At 39.7% G+C, this 23,310-nt stretch overlaps 1 protein-coding gene across 2 annotated transcripts in view; it reads right to left on the bottom strand.

The window, feature by feature from the left end:
• TBC1D4 (TBC1 domain family member 4) overlaps nt 1–23,310 on the bottom strand; it is a 154,710-nt gene that overhangs the window by 12,467 nt on the left and 118,933 nt on the right. For both annotated transcript variants that reach the window (XM_034758343.1, XM_034758344.1), the window contains 5 exons: nt 15,394–15,554; nt 14,247–14,456; nt 8,841–8,999; nt 7,816–7,974; nt 6,198–6,442 (listed from right to left, as the gene is read on the bottom strand). In XM_034758343.1, the coding sequence (XP_034614234.1) occupies nt 6,198–6,442; nt 7,816–7,974; nt 8,841–8,999; nt 14,247–14,456; nt 15,394–15,554 (934 nt within the window). The remainder of the gene's footprint in view (nt 1–6,197; nt 6,443–7,815; nt 7,975–8,840; nt 9,000–14,246; nt 14,457–15,393; nt 15,555–23,310) is intronic.

Below are 23,310 nucleotides of genomic sequence, written 5' to 3'. Positions count from 1 at the left end.
TAGCTACTGGCAGAAACGTGGGTCCCACGGGGACTTAGGTGCTCACAAGGTTAAGCAGCAGCTGAACAATGGTTTTGAGAATGTCAGTGGCACCTTAATGTTGGACTTAGGTGCCTAATTACCTCTTGGAATCTAGCCCTTAGGAGCCTAAATTCAACAGGTTTTCAATGAGATACAAGTCCCAAATCCTAATGTCACTTTTGAAAATGGGATGTAGCCTATTCAAGGTGCTTCTGAAAATGTTACTCCTTGTTCTTTCCCAAGCAAGAGATCCATTAATCTAAAACTCCTAGAATTCAATGGGCAAAGGAGAATAATAAAACAGTTACCAGTGACCTATAAATCCATCAATAATTCTTTCTATGGGAAAAAAATATTGTTCACATCTTAGTAAAGCCTTATGCACTTAAACTATGCAAACTTTCTAATCCTACCCAAAACCAAATGGGATTTGGTTTTAACTACATGTTCCGTTTAATTAACTTTCGATCCTCTAGCTAAATCATCTTCTATAATCTCTTTAGCAGAAAAAAATTGTGTATTTTTGTCTAAAATAAGCTATTCACTAGAAGCCAGTTCTGGTTATCAAAAGTCATTTTTCTTTAATAGATGGAAAACAAAGCTAGAAATGATAACATTTTCCCATTAAAAAAAATAAGAACATCCATGCTCATTCTTGTTTCTTACAAAAGAGGAATTTATGGATATATGTGCATCCTATTTCACTCCATCAGAGTGCAGACCACAGAAGTTGCAATGGATAAAAGTACTTTTCCCAGATAAAGTAATTCTTTATTTCTTTTCACACTCTCTGCTTCATTAAAAGAGAATTAGCCTGTAGTTTAAAAATAATTTGTCTAAGACTCAAAAAGGAGATATACTCCTCTTATTTATTAAATGGTACAAGTCCTATGACTGGGGCCTGTCCTGCCCTACCTCACCTCTACCTCCTGCCTCCTCCCGTCCCCCGCTCCCAAAATGGGTTAACTCTCAAAGATATCTACCAATCGGTTGCAGATGAAGGGGTAGGGGGAAGATATTAACCTAAGTTTTGACTATTGTTTATTAGATGGCCATTGCCAGCTATATATATCTGATTGCCAAGCCACTCAAAGGCTGTCTTCTTCTAGATCTGCCACTTTCATACTTTGCTGAAGTTACACAAAACAAAAGTTGGTTTTGTATATCTCTGAGCCTCTATTTTCTCAGTTGTGAGTCAGAAGTGCAAACCTCATGCGGTCATTATTTCTGACTGCTGTGTATTTACCACCTGCTCCCAGGGTCTCCATATTCTAAAAAAACCACATTCACTGAGTCAGAACAGACATTGAGAAGAGATGTACAGTGTCATCAAGCATAAGCCTCACACTATGGTCTTAAATTCCTCCTGCAGAAATATGGAAAAGACAACTCTCTCTTAATGTAAAATTGGCCCAGTCAAACACATGCAGTGCAGGAGGAAGCCCAATTTGAAACTCAGACTTTACAGATTTGTGTGTGTGAAAAGGTTGAAAATATGACTACATCTCCCTGTCTGTGGCTCAGACAATTCAAGCTTTAAGGAGAGAATAGGGTTTTGCATTCACTAGTTAGAGCAGCATTCCATGAAATAAAGCACTGTAAACACCCAATGCTTTCTCTTTTTGAGCCATATGCAGAAACAGTTCAAGGTTAACTAGGGCCCATATCCACCAGGATGTAGACTAAATGGGTGAGTCAGGTAACACAGAGACAGTTAGACTAGATCCTTTTCACGAGTCTCTGAAGCAAATTTGTAAGTGAAGGGTCTAACAGCGTGGCCCTCCTATTTTCAATACAGCAAATCCATTACTGGAAATAGCCATTCCAGGAAAGAAAATAAATGCATGAATTGTCAGACTTGTCTGAGAGCATTAACATATGACCTGCTGCTTTTCATTCACCATTGAATAATGGTTCAATTTGTTATGTTCAATAATGAATTATTTCTAATGCAAGCATATGATACCAAATAGATTCAAAGTCTACTTAGTGGAATTACTACACTAGGTTTCAGTTTTTAAAGTGTCACAGAAATTCCTAGTAGTCCAAGGTACTCAAAGACAGCTACAGGTTTTTTTTTTTTAAACTCATAATAAAAAAGGATTATCAAATTTAGAATACTACAGTTTACATAGATTACATAGAAGAGGGCTCTTTCCTAAAGAGGGACTGAATTTTGGATGACTAATTGTTTAGTACGTTTTTAAACTTTGTAGCCTAAACTTTACATTTTTCATTGAAAATGTATAATATCTACGTGAATAATACAGGAGTGTGCTGGTTATACCTTGACGATTACACATTTTCGCACATTTCTTCTCTCTGCCATTTTTATTTCAGAAAAAAAAAAAAAAATCAGTGAATTGATATATGTCATTTAGAATAGCCAGAAGAGATAATGTCCTATCAGTAGCCTAACTGACCACTGGATGTCACTGTTGATCTAATTTGAGAGAGATTTTATTCTGAGCGAGTTTTAAAATGCTACAGCCAGGTGTGACCTGGGCAGGAGTTGTGCATGTTTTCCCATATAGTACAGTTGTGATAGAGCTCATGAGTCTTAGCTCACAATTCCCTTACAAAGAACTTACGCCTCTCAACTGAAGACTGCCAATCATGCCAAATTAGGTTGTGGCTTCAAGATGCAGGCAAATATCTGCAAAAGATTGAGATGAAACCGAACCCACGTTTGCAATGAAAGCAGAGTTCAGATCTCCATTTTCTAAAGGTGAGAACCAGTTACTTAATGGCCATCTAGCCTCCTTTAAAAAGGGTCTAAAATATATTCTATCCAGGTGGAAGCCAGAAATTGAGACAGTTTAGTTGAGAGAGGAGACGAATTAAAAGAAAACAGGCTGGAAGAATACCAAATAAATTAATAGTACAGAGAACATAGATCAGGCACTTCTGTTTACTCTGTCTCACATTACAAGAACAAAGATATGTTCTATGTAATTGAAAGGCAACAAATGAAAAACTGATAAAAAGAAAATTATTTTACGCAATGCACAATCAGCATGTGGAACTTGTTGCCCAAAGTATGATTAAGGCTAAGAGGTTTGCAGGATTCTAAGAAGGGCTGGATATTTTTATGGTTAAAAAGGAAGAGTAAACAGAGTTACATTAGTCAGGATTTTTCTAAAATTGAAATGATATGAACTCTCATGCTTCTAACCATAAGTCAAGCTATAACTGAGGGTTAGGAAGAAATTCTGTATGGGCAAGACTTCTGTAATTACCCACTAAGAGGTTTCTTGCACCTTTCTTACAGAAATCTGGCACTGGCCACTGCCCAAGAATGAAACTGAATGGGAGAGCTTCAATTTAGCTTCCAATACCCACTTCTTACCAGAAATTCTTGATACAGGGGCACTGCCTAAACATATGAACTAATGTAGTACCTGGGGAATTACATTTCTAACAGTGGTCAGCATTTATGAGGCCTATTACCATTACTCTATGTGGGAATCAGTATATTTGAAAAAAAGTTATCTTTTGATGAATAAGCTGCAGTCTCAGGCCTATAGTTGCCTTTTTAACATTAGATACAATTGTATTCTATTGGGTCGGAGATAGTTATGTATCCAAATCTCTATTCCAACTCTCAAATTATCCATCTTTGGCAGAGGTTTTTTGGGCCATAAAATTGTAAAAGGACATCACTGGCCAAGAAAATCCAGGAACTTTCCTCAAAACAATAAAAGTTCTGGAGCTCCCAATGCATCCTGTCCAAACACATTTGTAAGTAAATGCTTTAAATGGAAATATTTCCATAGTCTGGAACAGGGCAAACCAAATTGTTGCTGAAGATCTACAAATGGTTTAAATTCATCATTGTCAGTTAGCTGCAACCAAGTCATAAATCCTCTCTCCATCAAATCTTTCCACATTAAGGTTTTGCCACTGATTTTAAGAATAGGACTGCCTCTACATGGATGGAAGCAGAGCTTTCTAGCTAATTTTGACCAAGCTTACCCCACCACCATCACTGTGGGAGCTCTGGAGCCATCAAATCCATAATAATTCGATCCTACAATGCCTGAAAGGGGGAGAGGGTATACCAATTCTTGTTCAATCTGAACACAAGGTGTGGTCCACATGGTCATATTTAACAGCCACAAAGATGCCTGGCTTAACAAAAAGGATATGATAATTTTCCAAGTTGGGAAAACAAAATTCTCCCAGACATATTTATTTTACGGAGGTCCTGGAATGTTTTCGGTGTTCAGTATCCATAAATATTTCATATAAAAAGATTGCCATTGAAAGTCCTAATTTGAAAGAAATGCCTTGGTGGGTGTATTTGTTAATGCATAAGATTTCTGATTTCCCCCCAAATTAATTTTATACCCTGAGAAAAGTCCAAACTTATTAATGGTGTTTAGAAGGCTAGGAATGGTAACTTTGGACTTAGATACAAATATAAGAGCATCATTTGCAGACAGCGTAGTTTTGTGCTCCGTTTGGCCTACCCTGATACCATGAATATGTTGATTTCCTTGGATGGCAATGGCTGAAGGTTCTAGAGCTAAGTCAAATGGAAGAGGAGAAAGGGGGCAGGCCTGCCTCATATGTCTCTGTAATGGAAAAGGGGCGGAAATAATACTATTGGTAACTACCTTGGAAGTTGGGCTAGAGTATAAAAGTGTAATCCAAGCAATAAATTGGTTACCAAATCCAAACTTTGCTAACACATGAAAAAGATAGGCCCAGGCTATGTGGTCAAAGGCCTCGCAAGAAGTGACAGCTAAGGATTCTTTACAAATATCCCGAAGCAGCAATATCATCAATCAGTTGGAGCAAATTATCTGAGCTATGTCTGTTATGAAGAAAGTTACCTGATTTATGTGTATGACATGTGAGAGACCTTTGTCTCATCACATAGCAAGAGCTTTAGCTAAAATCTTAGCATCACAATTGATTAAAGAAATAGGCCTGTAATTACTACATAGTCCAACATCTTTCCCAGATTGAGGAATAACTGAAATTACAGCTTCTCTTAGAGCAGACAGGAAAGTTTGCTCATTCTTGGCCTCATTGAATATTCAATAATCTAGACGTTTAATTCAATTGGGAACCCATCTGTGCCAGGAGTCTTTCCAACCTTCATTCCTTTGATAGCCAGAGTTAGTTCTGCAATTTCTAGAGGGGCATCTAAAAGTTCCTTCTAACAGCCAGGTCTGTGGCAGAGACAATCCACTAAAAAGGTTATCTAGGGCATCTTTACAGATTCCCTCCAGGTAAATATAGTTTTGAATAAAACTTTTGAAATTGTTTATTAAGGTCTGTGTTGTATATAATTTATTGCTACTATGGCGATTAGTAGCAATCTTATTTCTGTAAGCCTTTTGCTTAAATCTATATGCCAACAGCTTCCCAGCTCTCTCACCAGATTCCCAGTAGTTTTGCTTCAAACAAAATAAAGCAAACTTAACCTTTTGGGACAGAAGTTTGTTGATTTCATATCTTAGATTGATGAGGGATCTGGAGTTTCTCTGGGGAGGCTGCACAAGGATAGTTTACATCCAAGACCTTAATTTCCTTCACAAGGGTATCAATTCTATGTTTTCTCCATTTCTTTTGAAATGTAGCATAAGAGATGATACAGCCTCTGATGAAGGCTTTAAAGGCTGCCCAAAGTGAAGCAGCAGTGGGAGCACATTTTTTAAAAATTCTAAATCCTTCTGGATAGAGTTAACAAATGATGTAACAAAACAACAGAGAGGCATTTAATCTTCACCTTTTAGTTGGGGGTGTCCTTGTTTTTATTCATTCTCTGCATGAAGGCAGGGGCAAGCAGGCAGATAAACATGATCATGGTTTATATGGGGTTTGGGGAGTAGTTGTTTTTGCTTTCTTTTGTTTTGTTTTTTTGAGGAGAGGGCAGAAAAATGAGCAGGAAAGGAAGGGATGAAAAGAAAAGGCACAGTTTCCAAATGGAAGAGTATCAGGGTTTGTGATGGGAAGACGTTTACAACTCTTAAGCTTCTGTATCGACTTCTAAATGAGAAAACAAGAGAGATGTTTGGCAAGGAGAACTATATGCATTTTACTCACCTCTAGCACTTATCATCCTAACAAACTACAACTTTCCAAGTATTAGAACAGGCACAGCCTCTTGGAAATCCTACAGCAGATTCAAGTTTAGTTTGTTTTAGGAGAAAGGACCAACTTACCTGTAGTGACAGCATGTCTGGCCTGTACTGTTTACGGAAGCCAAGATCATACATGAGGAATTTCAGCATTTCAAAGGCTTGCTCCTCACTCATGTGTAGAAGCAGTACTCCAGCCACAAAACTGATACCCTGGCAATAACCCACTTCCTTGTCCAGCAAAGAATAAGCTTTCAGGAGATTAAAAAGTGACAGCTGCCCTGCTCCCAGCTGGGTAGAGAAGTAAGGATGTGTAGGGAATGTCCTGCCTGGCGTAAAAATAAAAGAGAGAGGCATTTAATTCTCAGTTCTCTTTTCTAGAGAGACAGAAACCCATAAAACTCCTCTCCTCTGTATTTGCAGAAGTTTGTCTTATCAAGCCTTCCCAGAACATATCCTTAGAATTGGATTTAAATTATAAAACAAATTTGGATAGTTGGCTATACTTTCTGACTACAGCAATATCAAAGTTGTACTGAATAAAACCGTATCTTGGGTAGTTCTAGGGCACCCATTGCTGTTGTACCTAAGCACTGGATAATTGTTATACACTTTTTTTTCTGAAAAAAAAAAAAAAATAATAATAATAATAAAGAGAGGTTCTGGAACCTATTATTTCTTCCCCAAAGTTGTACTATAGATACTTCAGGTTAGGGCTAGGTTCAAGCTGCAGGATCCATTTCTGCAAACCTGTGTTGCAGCGACAAAGCCTGGCTCTTTAGCTCAACTGTAGACATTCATAATTTCCCTCTGGACGTTTTCAGTCTAATCCCTGGAGTCAGCCCAGATGAAGACCATCACACTGACTCACACATGAATGTAATATTTCTAGTTCAGTATTACCAAGTTTCCAATCAGGATCAGGCCCCATTGTGCTAGATGCTATACAAACACACAGAAAGATAGTCCCTTACAATCTAAGACAAGTAACATACGAGAGGGTGGGAAAGAAAAGAGAGAGGAAGAGGATCTATTACATGCATTTGTAATTAAAAAAACAAACAAAAAAAAAAACAAACACAGAATAAATAAAGTAACACTTGAATTCATGTTCTCCAAGAATAATTATTCTTAAGGTTACCCTGATCTCCTCTCTCCCTTTTCCCCTTCATTTTTATTTGCTTTTCTGTCATCTCCCTCCAACCATTACAGACTGTTCCATTGCTTTCTCATAAATCAGCCAGCATATATAGCCCTGTCCTCTCTTCCCACAGCCCTGTTTTTCTTTTCACCCTTCAGGTGAAATCCTGCCCCCAACTGAAATCACAGTGAATTTTACCACTGACTTCAACAGTGCCAGAATTTCATCCTTCAAGTTCGTAGTTCACTCCTGCTCCACTACAGTCCATTTTCTTCCCGCTCTGCAGTTAGCCTGCAAAATTGCACTCACCAAATTCATGGGTAAGTGTCTCCCATTGCAGACATGGTGTGCATACAGCACAAACAAAAAGAGCAGGAGTGTTCAGCAAAGACAACACTGAAGGCAGCCTAGACAGAACGTATGTTCATGTACAGTAGCATCTTTGTTTCTGTACCAATATGAAACTCAACCCAAAACAAACTAAAAACAACATTTTCCAGTCACCTCAGCAATAGGACACAAAGTACACGTTAGAGTATCTATCAGCCACTACAAAAGTACCTAGATCTACAAGGATAGCATGTTGCTGAGCTGTCAGCTGTTTCAAGAGTTCTTTGTATGAGATGTCAGGAGGTTGTTGTTTGCTTGGCAGTCTATGTCTTACGCGATGTTGTACAGCTAGAAATTGCCAAATTTCTCCCCGGCGGCTTTTTGGTACACCTAAAATCAGAGGGGAGAGAAAACAAATGCTCTGAGCAGCTGAATATTCTGAAAGCTTTTTATCTATAATAGTGACTTCTGTTTGATAAAGATAATGTCATACAATGCATTATAGCTAAGGTTCCTTACTTGAAGGCTGAGAACCACAAGACTTAATCTACATGTAACTCACACTAATAGTGTAGTCATTTTGTCGCCATGTAATGGCTAGTTCACATAGAGGTTTATGAGTCTACTACGGACTTCAAGCTAATGGACTTAGCCTTTGTGCTTAAACAACAAAGGCTCATGATTTTAGGTCCAGATATCTCAGATTCAATTCCCAACTGGGGCATTGTGTTACAAGGGGTAACCCATATGGGAATTGTCAGGGTGAGCTTCCCCAGACAAATGTATAACCCACACTGATGCACTGTGGCCCTCTGTCCCCTGTCTAGTGACTAGTCCATGTACACAGGTTTATGAGTCTGCTACAGTCTTGAGCCAAGGAACTGGGTTCTTCATCTCAGAGAGTAGAGGTTCACGCTTTTAAATCCAAGGGCCCTAGGAGAAATCCCCACCAATGCTAACCTATCTGGGGACATCACCTTACATACAGGAGTACAACTATGTAATCATTCACTTGATCTTTCTGCAGCACTGTCTCAATATATTGTAGGCATAACAGAATCAGTATATGTTCTCATTACAAAATAGTTGGTGTTTGGGAAAAAAGGCAACGGGCAATTTTTACCGATTTGGTGCTATTGGAACAAGCTTACTGAAGGTAGACTTGGTTTAAATAACCTTAAAGACTGAACAACAACAACAACAACAAAAAAGTCTCCCAAATGCCCCAGCCAAAACACATCATACATAATAAATACCTTCTTTCAGAGTGGTATGAATATCCTCCATGTCACATCTGATTTTGGCTCTGCAGTTTAATAACTTCTTATCCCAGATATTTATGACATCTTTCTGACATGTACCAACTTCAAGGTAGTCCAATTTAGCTTTTCTTGATTGGAGTTCATCTCTGCTTGCTGGAATATAGAACATGAGGGAGAGTATATGAGAGATCATATCAGAAATCAAATATCTCAATACAGCCAAGGTAATATCCAGAATCTCTCTTCTGTTACTGCATAGGACACTTCGAATGAATGTATAAATGATAGGAGACTGATTTTAAATGAACTGCTGGGCTATATACCTCTCTAGACACATTTGACTCATATTGCTGAATAAAGAACATGATAAAGTCACAAACCAACGTACAAGAAACATACAAGAAAAAAAAAAATCAGATGTGTTTCCTCCCCTTCCCACAACTGTGCCTTCTCTTAACTTTAGCAAAGCTTTGCTGAGTGAAACGAATATTCTGCAACAGAATCCTTATACTACTTAAGCCAATGTCAATGGAATGCACAAAAGGATCATCTCTCCATATTTCAAAAGACATGATCCTGAGTTCTGCTGACGATGGAGAGGTATTTATCTGTTGTCTTTCTGTGGCTAAATGTTGACATCTCAACAATTGTGCAAAGCAATTTATCAGATAACTTTTACTTTATGTATATTGCACATTAAAATAGCTTCACTGTGAGAAATCTCAGACTTTGAATGCTCCTTCTGGAACTGCAAGAGCTTTGGTAAAGTCTTTTTAGGAAACTTCTCTTTTAAATGACAAAGTCGAGATCATTATCATTATGTGGTCCCACCAGCTACACTGTTCATAGTGGTCCTAATAGATCAGGGGTGGCCAACCTGTGGCTCCAGAGCCACATGTGGCTCTTCAGAAGTTAATATGCAGCTCCTTGTATAGGCACCGACTCCGGGGCTGGAGCTACAGGAGCCAACTTTCCAATGTGCCCACTGCTGAACCCCTGGCTCTGCCACAGGCCCTGCCCCCACTCTACCCCTTCCCTTCCTCCTCCCCTGAGCCTTCTGTGCCCTCGCTCCTCCCCGCTCCAGAGCCTCCTGCATGCCATGAAACAGCTGATCGGGATGTGTAGGGAGGGAGTGGGAGGCACTGATAGGCGGGAGATGCTGGGAGCCGTGGGATGGAGCTGATGGAGGGCTGCTGACGTATTACTGTGGCTCTTTGGCAATATACATTGGCAAATTCTGGCTCCTTCTCAGACTCAGGTTGGCCATCCCTGTAATAGATCATGACAGTTTCAAACAGATATTTCTCACTGCAATGGGGTTTTTATTTTAGCATCTTTTTCCCTTAACACCATCGCTTAGAGTCACAATGCAGGGTAGCAGAAAGTGGTAAGAGTTTTTAATCTCCCTGACTCTAAGATGCACCATTTGCTAAATCCAGTCTGATGCTCTACCACCTACTCTTCTCATTAGGTCCTGCCTTATGCTCACTTCTTCTAGCAACTCCTGGAGACCCACTTTTCTAAAACAACCATCAGGTAATTCTGGATTTTCATGGAGGCCTAATTTCGATTTCTACCTGGGAATGTCACAGTAGCCCTTTTACTGTGCATTTGTTAACAAGTGGAGGGCTTAATGCACACACTGGGCTACTGACGTTGAGATTTAACCCACATGCAGTTCCAGAGTCCAATTGTTGGAAACAGAGTCTTTGATAATCATGTGAGCAGGTTACATACTGCATTATTGCACAATATGATCCCTCAAGGATTCCTATAACTCTAAGTCTCACACATTTACCATGATCACTGTTGGAAGTAAGTTTACATGGTTCATTGAGGAACCAGGATTCTTTAACTGTTTTTTCCCCAGATCAGAATGATACAAACCAACACTGGGGATTCTATGGGAACATAGGACTTGCAAAACCAAATCAGACCTTCTGTCCCTCAACTAGCTACCCTATTTCCAAAAATGGCCAATACCAGACGCTTCAGCAAAAAGTGGAAGAAACCCGTGACAAGCCTCAGTTAATTGGGACACATACATAAGTGCATGCAAGATCAGGAATTAATGTCTAGGCCATTCCACAAGTCTAGTTGCTGAGTATCCCCAAGTGCTTTATAATTTATCATCTTTATCTGACTGATGAGGGCCCAATAAACAATTCTTGTAAATATTTGTATTGTGGTAGTGTCTAGGGGACCCAGTCGCTTTGTGCTAGGCACGAAGCATTTAGGAGAACTCCTACTTCAACAAGCTTCAATCTAAACTTGGATATTGCCCCTGGATTTTTTAAAAAAGTTATCTTTAGGGAACAACGGTTGTTCTTCAAAGGCCAAAAAAAAAAAAAAGATTTTTATTTATGCAAACTGTTGCATAAATGCAAGACCATAAGAATGTAAAATTCCTGTACTGCCAAAAAGGCATTCGATTCTGGCACCCTTATTTACATTGAGTGGTACTCTGCTCCAAAACTAACCCCACTGAAATCAGTGGAATTGCATGTGGAGTAAGGCACTGCTCAGCAAGAATAGGGCAGCAAAATTAGGCTTTTTATAGATTTAGTTGCTTGCTACCATTCTCCTTACATTTTCCTGTTGTGAAATCACCTAGAAATATTGTGTTTAAAAAATTAGCCTTTAGCCACTATCAAAATTAAAACAATAGGTATTTGCTTCACAAATCTTACCTTCTGCAGAACAAATAACTATTAGCATTCAAGTCTCCTCGAAGGCACAAAGAACAGTGGGAGAGATTCTGTTAATATTTTAATCAGTACATTTAATACAACACATTAGCAGATAAGAACTGCTGAGAGCTATTTCATAAAGGGGTGGAAATTGCACATCAAAACCAAAGCAATAATAATCAGTGTGATGAATATACAACTAAGAATCAGGCTGCCACTAGAGGTTTCAGCCCATTCTGGGTTTATGTTTACATTTTCTGAAGTCTGTAATAGACTGTAGTGTTGGGAGACCAACTACCATTTGAATCAAGGTGTAATAATGAAATACCCTGCTCACTTCAAAGTGCGTCAGCTTTCAATAGGTACTTTCCACACAATACCACATGTGCTTGGACTATAAATATGCCAACCAAACAAATGCAAAATTTATATGGAGACTGGAAAAATTTCCAGAACAACCTATACTTTGTCTCAAGTCATCCAGTCTCCTCTAACACTAGATAACCAGTGCCTAGGTTCCTTAAGCAAAGTCACCTGCATTTACTTGGTGAGATTAAGTCCAATGTATTGGCAGCGATGCATTCTCAGCTGATAAAACTCCACAAGTCAGAGAACCGAGTGGGTTCAAAACTGGAATGCAGTTACTACACTGTTATTTTCTAGTTTTCACCAGAGAGACCAGACATGCACATTTAGTGTTAATCATTAACTAAGAAAGAGGCATTAGCTTTATGTTCTTTACTCTATAAACCACTTATTACTTTAGCTGTTTTGTCATTTGTTCTTGCAGAGATCAGATTAGTTTTAAGTGTCTGTGGTACCTGCAAGGTTTGAGATTTCAAGATACAAACAGCCCTTGCTGAAGTACAAAGAATCTAAAGGAATAACCAGGGCTTATTCATTGTGGCCTCTTCTCTTCCCAAACACAGACTGGCAGGTTGCTAAAAAAAATAGCCAAGAATAAAGGATTTGGTTGGATTGGCCATTCTTCAATGACTAAATAATCAGTAGATGTTCCCTACAAATCCTATGTCGTTCAAACTGGGAGGGTAACACACCACGTGCTAAAGCAGTGTATTCAAGGGCATGGGTTTGCAGTCACATGGAAAGGCTCCTGCCATTTTTTCCCCTTCCTCTCCCCTAGTATCCTTAGCATGGACTGGTGCCTATATGGTGCACTAAAGAAATGGAGAAATGGGAGGTGGGCATGAGACTTTCACAAAATGAGGATGGTAAGGATTTCTATGCTGAAAGAATGAGACTGCAGCATAATGCCAGCCTCTGGAAACTTAAAGACTGCACAGGACAATATATGCAAATTACTATTTGCAGTTTCTTTAGGGCAGGGGTAGGCAACCTGTGGCACGCGTGCCAAAGGTGGCACGCGAGCTGATTTTTCAGTGGCACTCACACTGCCCGGGTCCTGGCCACCAGTCCGGGGGGCTCTGCATTTTAATTTAATTTTAAATTAAACTTCCTAAACATTTTAAAAACCTTATTTACTTTATATACAACAATAGTTTAGTTATATATTATAGACTTATGAAAAGAGATCTTCTAAATATTTTAAAATGTCTGACTGGCACGCAAAACCTGAAATCAGAGTGAATAAATGAAGACTCGGCACACCACTTCTGAAAGGCTGCCGACCCCTGCTTTAGGGTAAAGGCACTAAGTGTAAATTAAATCTTTTCTGATTTCTACAAGTTTTACATTTAGACCAGGATGTTGACTACTACCTTTTGTAGAAGGAATCCTGAATAACAGTAGTAAGAATCTTGGCCAAAATGTTGATAAATGAATAGAGTGTGTGTCCAACTTCAGACCCTTATCAGGACCTGATTTTCATAAAGTGCTGAGCACTCGTCTTCTGAAAAATGAAGCACCTTTAGGGTATCTCAAGTTGAGCACTCAAAAAATTGAAGCACCAAAATACTAATTGCTCATGAAAAATTTAGGACCTTAATTACTTGTCTGGTAGAGTAGGAAAGACTGGAAAATATACAAGAAACATTTGTTGGAACATCGTATGTTTTTATGATGTATAACACCTATCGGGACAGTGCAATAGAAAATCATTCACTACCTTGTTGAAATGAGGCATGAAGGGAGCAGTTCACTGATGATTTAAGTATTCATGCCAGTTTGCTAGAAGATGAAAGAGGAATAAATCCTGTATGCTGGTATTCTAGAATCTGGTTGCCCAGGATATGTATAGCAATGGTTTATACTAAATATATACACACACAAGTATGCGGAATCTTACTCTGACAGAAAGCATGTTTTTAAATTGCAAAACTGACATATAAGCATGTACTTTTATAAAGAAGGGGAACTTGATGGAGAATGTACTGCAGTATACTATATCTTTGCTCCACCTCATGAAAAGAGTGTTTAAATCATGGAAGATTTTGCATCTATGCCTTTTTTGAAACAACCAGAACAATAAGTCATATGCCAGCTGTGTCATCCTTTAATATGCCCAATCTTTTCAGGTATTTTAATCACTAAATCAAGGAAAAACTGCAAGTTTTGCATGGAACAGCAGCGCTTCTAAGATTGTAAACCTCAGTCTTGCACCAATTCTATTTCTGAAACTACTGCATAACTTATAATAGCACTGGCCCTGATTTTCAGTTGAAGTCAATGGGAGCTGCTTGTGGTCTGGGCCTCTGAAAACCAGGCCCAGTTGTTTCTCTGAGTGGCTAACCTTCCAGCTTCTGGTTTTCTTTTTCCATTCGAAGCAGTAGGATTTGTTGATGGATAGCTTTTCTCCACAGACTCTGCAACTCTTCCGATTTTTTTCTCCCGCCAGCCTTATCTGGGGCATCCTCATTTTGCAATATCAAAGAAAGAGGGTCCTCCTCCAAGGCTGGAGCAAGAGGGGACAGTGGCAACAATTCATTCCCCTCAAGCCCATCTGCAAAGAATCACATAACTATCACTGGAAATCCAGATTACATTGGCTATACATGCCAGCAATGAAGACAGCAATTTCTACTATCATATTCAGCAACAATACACTGATTATAAGCTAAAAACCACACTTTTCTAACAGTGGAGGCAACATTTTAAATGAAGCTTTAAGGTCAATGGCTATATTGAGCACCCTTCCACAAACTTCCCTCCAAGTTACAAAGGGCATCTTAATAGCTGACCACTCCCACTGCATCCTTATTACCTCTTTCTACAGTTAAGCTTGTTAACTGCCATAGTTTGCTATACGTTCCACCTAGCAGGTATGCCATGTTTTTCTCTCTGCTATCACAGTACTTGTGCAATAAATCAGTTCATCTACAATCGCTGAATCTAGAGAACTTCTGTAGTGGCTCCACAGCAGTGAAGAGTGATATAGGAGCCATATTTACTAGTCAGAACTTTGAATTTTTAGAAGCAATTTCATGCATTAGTGCATTTAGGAGACCAGTAGATTAACATCTAGAACTAAAAAAGAAAGAAAATAGGGAAGGGTGCTTAACATCCAGATTGTGTTCTATTTGGGACAGAACACTGGCAAAATGCTCTCTTTTTAAAAAATAAATATTCTTGTCTCTTATATAAGCAGGGTGTGGCAATATTTGCTGACAGAGATATTTTGATCATCTAAAGGCAGTTCTTGCAGTTTCTTTGCCCTTGCCGGCAACTATAGCAAAATGCAATTAGTTTGCGTCTACTGCTAGAAACACCAGTTCAAAACAAAGACTCAAAGCCACCCCAATGAGACATTTCCCAAATCTGGTTCAGCAAGTACATTACAATGTTGCATTATGTTGCTTTTTGTTAAACATCTACTTTTCTTTCCAGGAGTAATAAGCAATAGTATGTGCACAGTTTGCCCTCTTTGAAGCCCCACGGACCTTGATGCTGCATTGTTGAGGGAGATTTGTTCATGGGTGAAGCAACCCGCAGGAAGATTCGCTGCCGCCAGGAGATGCGGCGGGGGGTAAGAGTGACCCCACTGGCATTTAGAGACTCATTGCTGCAGACAGATGAGGTCCTTTTCCTTCCCTCCCCATCACTGGAGGAAAAAAAGCAGAGAGTGCAACCAAAAAAATCAGCTTGAAAACAAAGTTGATAAAGGTACACCACAAAAAAGACACATGCATATGCTGAGTCAGTGTTAGGCAGATCATGATCACAGACCACAACCTGAACACAATTGCCAAATGATGCTACGAAATTCACTCCAGACAGCAGGTAGAGGGAGCATTAGTACAGAGACACAGTGCTTAGTCTAATGTTCAGAATTCAAGCTTATCTTTTTTCAAAATTCCATTTGAAAAACTAAGAGACATTCAAGTGCAGGAAAATAAACTAATATTCAGCCTTCAAATGGCTGCAATTTGTTTTCCTTTCAGCCTAAAGAGGATCTGATGCAACACATCAAAGTGAGGACATCGCTTGAGCACAAAACCCAACAACTCATTTAATTGGCAGGACAGACTAAAAGTAAGCAGGCTCATGAGCCCAAAGGTGGAAGTGCTTATAGCTTCAGGCAACCCCCCTCATGCATCATCCCTCTTCCCACTCTTCAGGGAGACGGCTGACAGTGACAGGGAACAAGGGGATGACTAGAGAGTGTTCCCCCTCCGCTGCCTCATACTAAAGGGGAGTCTGCATTCTTTACCAGCATTCCCAGCAGAAGGAGCAGAGGCCAGGAAAGCAGGGGAGAGAGAGATCCTGTCGCAGTGCTCCAAAGGAGACTGATCTCACCCCCAACCAGCACGTAGAAATGGGCCACAGGAAGCTAGTTGAGCAGATAATACTGATGGAGGAAGAGGCAGCAGAGAGCAAGGAGGAGCAGGAGATTAGAAGGAAACTTTCCCCTGTGAGGTACAGTGTTCCCTCTAATTTTTCCCACCCATGTGCAGAATGAATTTTGTTATGTGAACCAATATGGAGGTGATGTGTGACATCACCTCCATATTGGTGCACATAATAAAATTCATGTGGGAGGGGGCTCAGGGCTAGGGCAGAGGGCTGGGGTGCAGTGGGGTGAGGACTCCGGCTGGGGCTGCGGGCTCTGGGCTGGGGTGGGGCCGGGATGAGGGGCTTGGGGTGCAATGCGGCTCCCTGGGACTACAGTGGAGGGGGGAAAAGTGCCTGTCTCCTGGCTGCGGCAGGTCTGGACCGGGCTGGGTCAGGTGCCTGTCCCCCAGTCGTGGTAGGTCCAGGGCTGAGCTAGGTCGGGACTGGGGGAGGGGCAGGTCCAGGTCCTGGGCAGAGGCATCTCTCCCTGCCGCAGCCCTGAGCGCCTGCGCGGAACTTAATAGGCAGTTGCGCAGCTGCACAGCTTAGAGGGAGCTTAGGTGAGGTCGTTATAATATAATTGTCCACTATGGTGCTTAAACACCTCTCTCTAAAGCATCTGGCACTGGCCATTGCTGGAGAAAAGTGGTAAAATTTTCAAAAGCACTTAAGTCAGGTAGGAACCCAAGTCCTGTTGAGTTTCATTATTTGAAAATTTTACCCAGGACACTGAACCAAACAAATCACTGGTTGAATCCATGAGGGCATCGAATATATCCAGAGTTCCTATGTTACTAAAAAAATCTTGGCTGACTCTGTTGCAACTGATCCTTCCCTGCACTCCTTCCATGGCTCAGCACATGGCAGTTACACTGGCCTGCAGACACCTACTGCTTTATTTGCTGAAGGCAGATGTACAAGTCAAACGAATCTTTACCAATCTTAAGTATTTAGGCAGAACACTGCTTGGACAAAGCACTTGCAGTAGCAGCTGATAAGGACAAATAGTACCAGCCATCCTCAAATGGACTAGAGACAACCCTTGACCACAGAGATGTGACTGCACTCCTGGAATAGTCTGCTGGAACACATTCAGCTGAGGAAGAAGGGGTAGAATGGACCATTCATCTCAAAAAAGTGATGGGGTTTCTGTACAATATGGAAGTCCTCTAAAAGGGGGATGCCAGAGATTTGCCTGTGCTTGTCACAGGATTACCGTGTACTCCATTAGGGTTCTGTTGCAGCACCTCAGAGTAATCTGAGCTATTCTTCCCTAAAGAAGGTGGGTGGCACTCAGTGGAGTTTCTCAAAGAACACCTGCATTGGACTCTGGGTTACAGAAAGTCTGCAGTCCTTTTACAGTGCTTTACCCCACACTGCCATCTGGGAAAAGAAGACGACTACCAAAGCCTCAATACTAAGATAAAATTAAAAGAGAGAGTGTATTTTAGAGGTTTACAAAGTTAGCAGGGCAATATCACAGGTAACTACCATTGTGCACTCAACCAGTGGGATGGCAATGCATCAGGAAGACAGGTTGAAAGTGTCAAATGAGGAATACTGCAAGGCTGCAACTTTATCATGATGGGTTGTCAGGACACTACAGAACATTGCATCTATAGATGCAGCCTTTGGCAGGAAAGTTCTAAAAGAACAAGAACTTTTCATCCCCTAGGACTTACAGTACTTATATAATTTTGTTAATCCTCCATGGATACTGCTGTTACAGACTCTTGGATCTATAGAAAAGGGAGGGCTGACAGGTCAACAAGTGCTCACTATAATATTTAGGAAGTAAGTCTGAAATGGAATGTTACAACAATTTGCCAATTGTAATCAGCATCTCTGACCTCTCAACTGGTAAAAAAAGAGAAAGCATGCAAGTGAGCTAGACCATGTCATATTAAAAGCTACAGTTATGTTAGCTATGTTGCCCTAAGCAACATGCTGAACCAAGGTCACAAATATGTACCTTCATCAGAGCCAGTTCTGGTCTTTGGAAAACTTCAGTTTACTGAACTTTAAAATAGAACGATTATGCGGTTTATCATCTGAACAAAAGGACCACATTAAGTCTGTATGTACCCAATCTGTCCTGTTTTTTGTTTTATCTGCCCATTCAAGGACTGCAGGTTCAGCAGAGGTTTGGGCAACTCTTGTATCAAATATTGTAAACTGAACAATGATCCATTGTAAAAGCTAGGATTGGTTTTTGGATTAGCTAGTGTCACATCCTACCAAAACACTGAAAAAATCCCAGTTTTTAATCTTTCTATGGCCCAATAGTTGCCTTACACATTTTCTGTGGATAATAAAAGAAGGAATACTATTTCTATTATATACACAACTATAGAGAATGGTATGTGAATACTAATCTAAGTGAGGTGATGAAAAGAGTAGTCTGAAAATCATGACGTAACTGCAGAAGATACAATTCATTTTGGGCCAAAATCTGCTCACTTCATGAGAGTGTCAAAGAGACAAGTCATGGAGGTAAAGCAATAGGATTTGGGTCTATTTATTAATTTGTTACAGAGGTATTACTAAGGATGCAAACTACCACCACTATTTACATTTATTCAAATGTTTGCATCATGCATTAGAACATAAAGCTAAATCATTACAAATCTTACAAAAATGTAACCCTTGAGAACAAGAAAAGAGAAGCATAACCCCTTCTTTTTATCATTCTTTATACAAATAATAAAAACGAAGCCATTATTCTAGCGCAAGCACTCAAAAGGGGGATGCAGTTTGGGGACATGCAATTCTGGGGCAAGTGACTGCAAAGAAAGGTGAAACATCACCAGTGTTTTATTTACAATATTTTACATGCATAGAAAAATTAGAGGTGGAGAGGTAGCTACTGCACATTTTAGTCTATGGTTTAATATCGCACCTTTCTGACCTTCACTATGTACAATGTGATGAGTTACTTGTGCTTCACTGGTTGTTTCTCTGTAGACAAACATGGCTACCATTATGTACTTCACACAATAAGTCTCACATCCTTGGACACTTAAGATAATGCTGGTAATTATGCATTATCTTCCAAAATTCCCCTGTAATTCTGAATGACTATCTTAGTTCCTCATTTCTTTTTCCAAAAACAATTGACTATTGTAGAGGTAGTTGGTGTCAGACTTATGCACACAGCTTGAAGCATACAATGGGATACAAGTGGTTATTTAAAAAAGTGTAGAGTATTTTTTCTGAGAATACCTCAAATAAAATTTAAAAAACCCACAAAACATAAAATAGAGTGCCTTGGAATTTCTTAAATTCTACTTTGATAATTTGCCTCTGAGCTAAGAGGACCTAAAATTTAAAATCTGATCTGAAAGGCATGTAAGGATGTATTATAGGGTAACAGGAAAAGTAAGTAACCCACACCTCAAATAAATATTCAAGTTATTTATAAGCTCCACCACTAAAATGAGCAGATGGAACCAGAAGCTGGCCAAGCTGGGTGCAGAAATGGTCATATCAGCTCTACTATATTTTCCCAAACTTTCAAGTATGGTGATAGATTTCTATACAACTATCTTGGGTATTGCTCATAATGTTCAACTCAGTATCTAGGCCTAGTGGGCTGGAATCTGCTCTCAGTTACACTAATGAAAATCCAGATTAGCTAACTTCAGAGGAGTTACTTCAGATGTGTACTAGTCCAGCATTTTAGTACCTAAGTTAGACAGGTGCATGCTGGAGCTCAGAAGGATCAACACCACTATAGTCACCTCACTCTGAACTCAGAGGGCAACCAGACATTAACTCCCAGCTCCCCTCAGAGGGAGAAGTTGTCCAGGCATGGACATAGATGCTAATGGCTAGGGCCCTACCAAATTCATATACGTGAAACATGCGTCGCAGACCGTGAAATCTGGTCTTCCCCGTGAAATGTGTCTTTTGTGTACTTTTACCCTATACTATACAGATTTCACAGGGGAGACCAGCGTTTCTCAGACTGGGGGTCCTGCCCAAAAGGGAGTCATAGGGGGGTCGCAAAGTTATTGTAGGGGGGTCATGGTATGGCCACCCTTACTTCTGTGTTGTTCCCTGGTTGCTGGAGAGCAGCAGCTGTTGGCCGGGTGCCCAGCTCTGAAGGCAGTAGCGCAGAAGTAAGAGTGGCAATACCATACCAGGCCATCCTTACTTATGAACTGCTGCTGGCAGTGGCGCTGCCCTCACAGATGGGCTTCCAACCAGCAGCCACCGCTCTCCAGCCGCCCAGCTCTGAAGGCAGCACCGCTACCAGCAGCGGTGCAGAAGTAAGGGTGGCAATACTACGACCCCCCTACAATAACCTTGTAACCTCCCCCAAAAAAACCTCTTGTGTCAGGACCCCCCACAGTTACAACATCCTGAAATTTCAGATTTAAACATCTGAAATCATGAAATTTACGCTTGTTAAAATCCTATGACCATGAAATTGACCAAAACGGACCATGAATTTGGTAGGGCCCTACTGATGGCAGTATGGCTCCAGAGGCTGCTGCCATGGGGGTAATAACAGACCTGCCACCAGCATGGAGAACTGAAGCACCAGGTTTTTGCAGCTACCAGGGTTGGGAAACATTATCCTTATCTCTGTGATCCATCAAACTGCATGTCAACCTGAGGGGAACATTCAAAGGAGTCTTCCAAGGCTTTATCACAGGAGGGTACCATTGGGCCTTACAGGGCAAACATTTCTACAGGCTGGAAAGCTTATTCAGGTTCTACTAATATCCCTCCTGGTAAAAACACTAAGGGTGATCACTGTAGTTCTAATTTCAGATTTTGCTTAGTCAATAAGCATGTGTTAGGAAGAAACTTTTCATAGGACACAGGGAGGAAAAAAAAAAGATTTGTTGCATTTTTCAACGTGAATTGAAAACAAGTTGCTTCGAGAAGGGGTATTTTTTAATTGCTTCAAAAGCGATGAATTCCTTCCCTACCCTCCCTTCCTTCCCTACCCTCCCTCTACCCCCAGTTCTTTTCGTTGTCTCATAACATGTGCACTAGTAAAACTAAAACTACAACTGCATGCTATGTAATATTAATAGCCTACCCACACTTAGGCACGCAGGGATTTATACAAGCAATTAAAATACACTGCATTTTCAAACATAAGTAGGTAATATCTGATGGTATAAAATGTTAAACAGCCAAAAAGTAGAATTGCTAGAAAGGAAAGGATTGAAGAATAGTGTAAACAGCTGAACTAAAAACATGGATGTTGCTGTAGCACCTAAACAGTTTTCTCATTAAAATGTTGAGCATGCATTCTCATAGTAAAGGTTCCATACATAAAGATCTCAGTTTGGAAGTCATGCAAATACAACGAGATCCCTAAAAATTTAACTGAACTAAAGTAAAATAAAAATATTAAAAAATTCTGATATATTGACTCTTTCTGCCCCTGGAAAAACAGCTTTGGATTTTGTTTATAATGGTCCTTTCTGTGTCTAGTAAGCACAAACAAGGCTTCTGGCAAGGTGAAGCATGTTTGTATGTGTTTGGTCATTGCCTGTTAAAACATTTTCCCTAAAGCATGACTTAAAGCTCTGGTTAATATACAGTACAGTATTCTACATTCTGTTTCTACCAGGCACTCTCTTCACAGCTCAGTTCTAAATAAAAATGATTATTCTCAGTAAAGCTGCTGAACAAATATACTCTTTGATCCTTAATACTGAAATCCTTTGCATATATATTATATATATATATATATATATATATATAAAACCCAAAAACCGAAATTAGAAATACAATGAAATGCCTCAGACATTTATCAGTTCGTACTTTAACTCTTCAACAGCCAGAACGTAATGTGAAGATAGGTGCCTTGTAGAAACAGAATGTAGAATACTGTATATTAACCAGAGCTTTAAGACATGCTTTATGGGAAAATTTTCAAGTGTCTGTCTGAAGGAACAATAACCCATTTTCTCATTTTGGCAAACTCTAACTATAGTATATTAAAGCACACCAGTATATCTGCTACCTCTTTTTGTTAGGTACTACATGCTAGACAGTACATGCTATGTTGAAAACTAGACAGCTTCTTGAGGCAGTTATTATGTATGACACACTTTGTAACTTACTGCTTATTTTCATTTAACTGCAAATACAAACTGTTCTTCACTTATCTAAAGCTTACTTTCAAAATAAATCTGTAAAGTATCCTCCCAAGATTGCTCTTCCAAGAAATAAGATCACGTTGAATTACAATACTTATCTGAAATTTTTTGTACTTAAATCCCTTCATTACGACTGACCCAGGAGTAACTCTTTACTCTTGCTGTTCATGTCAAGATTTGCATTTTCTTCAATTTGCTTTCACTTCACTACAACTTCTGCTTTTCTTTGATGCAACTAACTAAATAGCAGTTGGGCAAATAGAGCACCTGCTTTGCCGTTTGAAAACTAGATGGACAAACAATCCAAAATCCAGTACAAATGATCACATGGAATTTAAATTCTTGTGACTTGGACTGGCATAAGGTTAAGAAATAAAGTATTCCTCCCTCAGGGGACCAAAAAAAGTTGGTTCCCACCAGTTTCTCTCTCTTTTGGTTATATTTCCTGTCAGTTATCTTTATTCTGAAAAAGATTATTTTTCTGCTGCTATTTTGTTCAGAGATTGCTCCTAAATCCTTTGCTTTTCTTAGTTCCTACAGCACTAAATTTATTGTTAGCAATTAAATATTTCAAAGATTTGAAAAGCATACTAACTAGAATTTAAACACTGGTAACTCACTGGTAGCCAGTCAAAACACACAACAGGTAAAACAGCATGCTGCAACTGGGACACAATTTAAACTGGTGAGCTCTAAACTGGAACTAGCTTCTTTCCTTGTTGCAAAGTCCCTGTAATTATTCATGTCTGATAAGAAAAAATAAGAATCCACGGCAATAGTCTAGCCATCAGGAGCAACACTACAACAACAAACCAAAGATTCCTGAGATGAAGGAAAGAAGATTTAAACGAAAAACCAGATTTTGCTTTCAAGCGTCAAAGGGGTTATTTTAAACAGCCA

Source organism: Trachemys scripta, chromosome 1 (assembly GCF_013100865.1).
Source record: "Trachemys scripta elegans isolate TJP31775 chromosome 1, CAS_Tse_1.0, whole genome shotgun sequence".
Lineage (NCBI taxonomy): Eukaryota > Metazoa > Chordata > Testudines > Emydidae > Trachemys > Trachemys scripta.
Note: the sequence above shows the minus strand (reverse complement) of the source record. Positions and strands in the feature narration are given on the sequence as shown.